Source organism: Bison bison, unplaced genomic scaffold, assembly GCF_000754665.1.
Source record: "Bison bison bison isolate TAMUID 2011002044 unplaced genomic scaffold, Bison_UMD1.0 scf7180017857652, whole genome shotgun sequence".
Classification (NCBI taxonomy): Eukaryota; Metazoa; Chordata; class Mammalia; order Artiodactyla; family Bovidae; genus Bison; species Bison bison.
Window position 1 is genome coordinate 9,822 of NW_011488225.1, and position 7,026 is coordinate 16,847.

The 7,026-nt window shown below is 42.2% G+C and overlaps 1 protein-coding gene across 1 annotated transcript in view; it reads right to left on the reverse strand.

Moving 5' to 3' along the window:
* TAF1 (TAF1 RNA polymerase II, TATA box binding protein (TBP)-associated factor, 250kDa) overlaps window positions 1-7,026 on the reverse strand; it is a gene marked incomplete at its 5' end in the record, with an annotated part of 61,547 nt that continues 54,521 nt past the window's right edge. Inside the window, 5 exons of the mRNA XM_010861020.1 lie at window positions 1-876; window positions 4,112-4,289; window positions 4,844-5,000; window positions 5,256-5,357; window positions 6,137-6,262. Coding sequence (XP_010859322.1) covers window positions 657-876; window positions 4,112-4,289; window positions 4,844-5,000; window positions 5,256-5,357; window positions 6,137-6,262 — 783 coding nt within the window. The remainder of the gene's footprint in view (window positions 877-4,111; window positions 4,290-4,843; window positions 5,001-5,255; window positions 5,358-6,136; window positions 6,263-7,026) is intronic.

Here is a 7,026-nt window from a genome sequence, read left to right on the forward strand (position 1 = left end):
CCCTGGGGGTGGGGGAAGGACAGAACACATTTACATGGCGACATATCATTTCTGACAAATATGCTGTTTCAAAGATTTATAATTTGCCTCCAATCCACTTAGGAACAAGGCATTGTATAATCAAATAAATAATAAATAATGGGCAGTTCAGTTTGTCCATTAGGTTTATGGTTTTAGTGTGGCACAGAGTCCACCAGAACGCAATTCTCTGTCCCAACAGGGGGCTGTCAATGGTTACAGCCTGCAAATTAGAAAACTGAGGTGATATCATGCTTGGAAATTTTCTAATACATCAAGAGGACATAAAGTTATTAGCTATTTCATAATTTCTCTTCCTTCCCCAGGAACAAAATGATACCAAAAGCAATTAATAGAGTTAAGGAGAGTACTGCAGAAGGAGGAGAGTGCTCTCTTTTTGTTAGTGGTGGGGAAAGGGGGTTGCCTGGTTTTAAATCAAAGGGTGGCACTGCCCCAGAAAAATCAGAAGAGTTAATTTATTATCATTTACTTATTATTTTTTAAAAAGCTACAGTATTAATTAATTTGGTATTTTCAGGATCAGACACTGTAACAAATAAATATAAACAAATGGGGGAAAGGTGAGCCACCTAGGCTGGAGAACAGGGAAGGCGGACCAAGGAGGCCGAAAGGAAGCCTCATTCATCAGAGTCCAAGTCACTATCCCCAGCAATGGAGTGGAAATCCTCACTGTCCTCCTCGTCCTCTGACAGCTGGACCTGGCTTAGTACGCTCGGCCCAGAGCGTTGCTCTTCCTCCTCATCTTCTTCCTCCTCTGATACCTCATACCCACCGATGCTGCTGAAGCTTGTGTCTTGGGTGTTCGACTTGGGATCAGGCTCCTCATAGCTCCCATAACTGAGAAAAGAAACATGTCATCTCTCAAGCTCGGACACCATCCTCTAGCTGACCAGTCCCGTTCTCAGTGCCACCAAGGGATCAGCCCATCTCACCTCCCCTGGCCACTAAAATGATGGCTCTGGACTATTCTACGGGTACCTGAGAGAAAAATGATCCTTTCTAAAACATCAACTTGCCAACTTCATATACGCAAGAATCTGAATGAAACTCCCCTACACCTGAACAACACACTGCTAGCTTACGTGACCATAAATGCTCTGATAAGCCTCGTAGGTTTGTCGACCACTTATAGCCTCACTCATCTACATATCCAATTAGTCAACAGTCCTAAAGATTCTACCTCTTCAATATATCTCACCTTTATCTCCATCTTTCCAGCCCTATTCTGCCTGCTCTGGCTTCATTCTTTGAGATCTCTGGCCTGCACCACTGCAATCAGTCTTCTTCCAGTCTTGCTCTCCCCAATTAATTTCTTCACATTTCTGCCAGAGTGCTCTTTATTTTTGTTTGTTTGTTTATTCTTAATTTTACTTAAAAAAAATCACACAAGTAATGCACGTTTACTGGTTTAAAAAAATTAGAATATACAGCAGAAAAAAAAGAAAAAAATCACCAATAACTCTACCACCCAGAGATAATCTTTCGGTATATGACCTTCCAAATTTTTTTCTATGCCGTTTACTTTGATGCTTAAACATTTTTTTTTTAATTTACAAAATTGGAATGCTCTATATACTCTTCAGGAATCTGCTTTTTCACTAACGTTTATAATGAACATCTTTCCATGTCAATAAACATACATCGATAGCATCATTTTAACAGCTGTGTGGTATTCCACTGTGTGGCTGTAACATGATTTATTTCACAGTCTCTCACTAGAACATTTAACCTGTCTTCAATTATTCCACTATTAGAAACAATGCTGTGATGAACATCCTTGTACAAACATCTTGATGAAGGTTATTTTATTATTCCCATGGAATAACTCCCTAGATATGGAATTGGGAGGCCAAAGAGAATATACATTTTTTAAGCTTCTGATTTGTAAGATAAATTGCTATACCTCTCTCACCTACCCCATTTTTTCAATTTCTATTACCAACCAGTGGTTTCTGAACGTCCTTTTACGCATGTCTTTTCCAACACTGGGCATTATTATTCATTTTAATCTTTGCCCACCTGATAGGAAAAAAATTGCATTTGGTTGTTTTATTGCATTTCTTTGATTCTTAGGGAAGCTAAGTTTTCATAATTTATTGGCCATTTGCATTTCTTCTGTGAATTAATTCATGGCTTCTGCCCATCTTTCTTCTGGGGTACAGAGCAATCTTTTAAAATACAGATCTGATCATACTACTCTCATTCAATGTCTGCCCAAAATTCTCAGGCCCTTCATGATTTGGTCCTTACTTACCTACCTCTTTAAACTGTCTCTATTACACCGATCATGATGAAAAGCACCAACCACACTGAGCTACTTGTATTCTTGAGAAGTGTTTCATGTCTCTGTGTGTTCATATATGCTCTTCTTGGTCTCTGGAATGCCTTTCCCTTTCTTCTTCATTTAGCTAACTCCTACTCTGATTCAGCTCAGTTTCTCTAACCAGCTCCCCTACTCCACTCCTACCCAAGCCCCAGAAAAATCCTGTGGTTTCCTATCACAGCACTTTTCATGTTACACTGTGATCATCATCTGTTTGCCTGTTTTAGACTTCCCACTAAACTGAACTCCCTGAAGGAAGGGATAACATCCTAGTTGCTTTTGTATTTGTGACAAATATTTGCTCGATGAATTAAGGCTCTTAACTGCTTGCCTGATGTGTGCTTAGTCGCTCAGTCACGTCTGATTCTTTGTGACTCCATGAACTGTAGCCTGCCAGGCTCCTCTGTCCATTCTCCAGGCAAGAATACTGGAGTGGGTTGCCATGCCCTCCTCCAGGGGATCTTCCCAACTCAGTGATCAAACCAGGTCTCCCGCATTGCTGGTGGATTCTTTACCGTCTGAGCCACCAGGCTTGCTGGTGGCTTGCTGGATACCTTTGGCTTAGATGTATCATATGTATCTTAACATATCCAAAGACAAATTCATTTTTTGCCTCCTTTCCCACTCCATCTAATACCTGTTTTCCCTCTTTCTTATGTCAGTGACATTCCCATTCATTACGTATCTAATCTCCTTACCTCTTAAATCCAAATGATCTATCCTCTAAACAGCTCTTAAATATGTCCCTTCCCTTTCCTCCACTCCTAACAGATCCTTGTTGAATTTCTTATTATTGCCCTGAAAGTGAAAGTGAAGGCTGCTCAGTCATGTCTGACTCTTTGTGACCCCATGGAGTCCATGGCATTCTCTAGGCCAGAATACTGGAGTGGTTAGCCTTTTCCTTCTCCAGGGGATCGTTCCAACCCAGGGATCGAACCCAGGTCTCCCACACTGCAGGAGGATTCTTTACCAACTGAGCCACAAGGGAAGCCCAAGAATAGTGGAATGGGTATCCTATCCCTTCTCCAGCGGATCTTCTGAACCCAGGAATTGAACCAGGGTCTCCTGCATTGCAGGTGAATTCTTTACCAACTGAGCTATCAGGGAAGCCCAATCATTGCCCTAGAGTTATTTAACACATAAACTTGATGTTACTTTCTTTTCCTTAAAGTGATGATTCTCATTAACCATAATCCACATGTTTTAGCACGCCAGTTAAGGTCCTCTAACAACATAATCCCTTGCTGCTTCTAGAGTCACAACTCCCAACAACTTCCCTTTGGTCTGGAATTTCTTTGCTATATTTCTGTGCCTTTGAACATACTGTTTCACCTCTAAGAATCTCCTCACCTGCTGCCACTTATATACTTAGTAGACTTCTATTCATCCTGTAAGGCCCAGTTCAAATGTCCCCTCATTTGTGATACTCCCTGATTACTCCAAGCAGAGTGAGACACTTCCTCCTCCTCAGTGTGACTTGGCACTTTGTACTAAACTTATGCTATATAGCTCTTCTCACACTGTATTGCAATGATTTTGTATCAGTCTCTTCCACTAGACTGTGAGCTCCTCAAGGGCAGGATATGTCTTGCTCCTTTGTGTATCCCCAAGGGCCTAGCATAGTGCCTGGCCCTAGTAGGTGCTCAAGCAACGTTTGATGGATGAAAGTAATATGATGCTGGGCCCTCTGACATCATAGCTGAGCACTGATGCCACAGCCCCCGTACGTAGCATGTTGCTATCGATTACCTGATATTGCTATCCTCCAAACCATGAGAAGCCTCCCCACCGTCTCCCTCATAGGACATCATGCTTTCTTCATTTTCCATGCCCATCCTTGTGTTTTCTTGAAGCATGCGGGGCTGTTTGGGTCTTATCCCACCAGATCCTACATCCGAGTCACTTCCACTTTCACTCAGCTGGATAGCTATGAAAAGAGAAATCCTGAGATAAGCTTGACAGAATTAACATCTTTGGCTTAGTCTTCCAGAACTAGTTAATCCCATGCATCTACACAGGTATCTTGCCTGGACTCTCCACCTCAGAGGACTGCCTAGGGTCAACATTGACAAGATGTATAGTTTGGAAAATGAATTAAAAAACCATTTCAGTGCAATCTGGTTTTTTTCCCCTATCATCTCCTTCTATATTCTTCCCCTACCACTGCAATTAATTCACAAAACATCTCTTTTCCTTAATTTTCTTTCCCTTTTGCCACATATAACACATCTTTCTCATTTTTATCCAAGTATGCAAATCAAACTTGCTGCTTTGGCATTGCTTTTCTGACTATCGTCTTTTTCTACCTATGCTGTATTTTTTCACCTCTTCTAAGACCAATGAATTTAATCATCCTATGAGTGAATGCTCAGCACCCTGAGGTCTATTAATGGGACTTCAATAAAAGAACAGCTTTTGGTAACAGCATATGTGGCCCAGAGCTTCCTCTGAGCCCTGAGTGTGCTATGGTGAGCTATGTACCAGAGAAAGGATTATCTCCTTCTTCATCACTCCCAGCATCTTCCTCATCATCTTCTCCTTCAGACATAAGCAAATCCTCATACAGGACACTGGCTTGAGGCTGTTGCACAGTTCCTTCCTCTTCATCTGCAAGATCACCATCTGCATCTTCACCTTCCTAAAGGAGACCAGTTGAGACCATTAACTGACCAACTAAGAGACCAGAAGCCACCACCAGCCGCCCCCTTGCTGCCTTACAAGATATAATTTTGGTGGATAGATTTGGTCAGCTGGTTCCAAGGATTAAAGTCATACTGGGCCTCACTATAGAGACCCTATGGTATTGCCTGGGGACTTGGCCTATCCTGTACTTCTGGGGCACCTACCATATAAAGGTATAATGAAACCATAAGCTTTCTGTAAGCATACTCACTGGGGCTGGTGTCTTAGGTTTCCCATCCTCCTCCTCATCATCATACCCTTCAATATCTACATCAGAGTCTTCCTCGCCCAGCCTACCTCGGCCCTGGTGCATCTGAGTAAGGAACACAAATAGTACATCATTGAGGGACATGCCGGTAGGAGGAGTTAACCAGGGGCTCTCACCCAGGACAGATGCTCCTCCCTGATATCCCGGCCAACCCCACAGCTAGTGGGGACTGTTACACAGCTCAAAGCATGTGCATTTTCCCCCATTCATTCTTTGGAAATCACAGGTAGGGTAAAAATTAAACCCAAAGAATAGGAAGGTCCTTGGTCTGTTATTAGTATAGCATCACAAGGAGACTTCCTTCTAAACAAGCTTTTCCTAGCTTGTGTTGGACTCTTTGGGACAGAAAAACCCTCCTGGATTTTGCACTCGCCAGTGGAACCTTGACCGAGATCAGCTGATAAGATTTCTGGCTTCAGATCAGGAGTATCTGCTGATACCTCTAGAAAAGGCCAATTTAAAAAGCTTAATTTTAAAAACAACTTTGATAACACATGTACAGTTAAGGTAGCAGGGCAATTATTTTGAACTATGTCTCTGAATGCAGCTGGTCTTTCCAGTCAGGATACTCTGATGCCTCACACACTTTTCACACTTGTGTCTTAAGTTCTGCTGTGCCTGACTCTGCCCATCATGACAGAAGACAAGCCAGTCACGTGACCTGCCACCATCCCACCTTGAAATCACATTTCCAGGCTTTCACTCCCAGGGCCAAGGGGTCTGATCATCATCCTTGACACATGTCATATATCACCACCATTACTCACCCATCCCCTACCCCTAAGCATACTACCAATCTCACTAAGAGAAAAAGACTATCCTACCTGTGTCACCTGCTTTTCTGGAGTGGCAGTGGGAATATCCAGGACAGACATATTGCTCTCATCTTGAAATACAGAAGCATCTCGAGACATACTGAGGGATGTGTTGGTATCATACAAATCAGGAGGCTGTGGCACAAATCATACAACTTAGCTTCTATTTAGTAAAGGGAGTAAAAAATTCAGAGAACTCCCCTTTAGTGCATTCACTGAAGAAAAGGTCATGCACAACAATCCATTTAAGGAAAAAAAAAAACATAGTTTTGACACAGTTTTATGGGCAAGTTTTGGGGGCTCTCACAAATATTGCTCATTCTATCAAAGAGGCATCCGATGTATGTGATCAGAAGCCTGAAGCAGAAAAGCATCCAAGCTATGGGACAATTCTATGTCCTAATAGCCTCTCTGGTCAATAACCTAATTTCTTCTAAGTGTGGTCTTATTGCTTTTAGGCCCAGGGCTCCACACCACTGCTATTCTGACTGTTTTGGTGTAGAGACATCTAAAATGGGATAAAGAAATGTCAATTCCAACCAGAACATGGAAAGGGGTAATAGCTTATGAGCTCACTAGAGGATAATATGAGGCAAAATAGCATGGTGAAAAACCACGGACTTTGGAGTAAACTGCCCTAGGTTTGAGTCCTGGCTCCACCATTTGCTAGCTGAGTAACTTAAACAAATAACTTAATGTCTCTAAGTCTTAGTTTCAACTTTAAAACATGGATGGTAATGTCCACTTCACATGGTTGTTGGGAAAATTAAGAGATGTGTATACATGCTCCTTACCCCATGCCTGGCAGTCAAAAAATTATAGCTCCCTTCCCTCTTCCTTCTCCTAAAGTGAAGAGGGATTTAGCAAATGGACTATTCAGTGAAAGGAGGGTGTGCAAA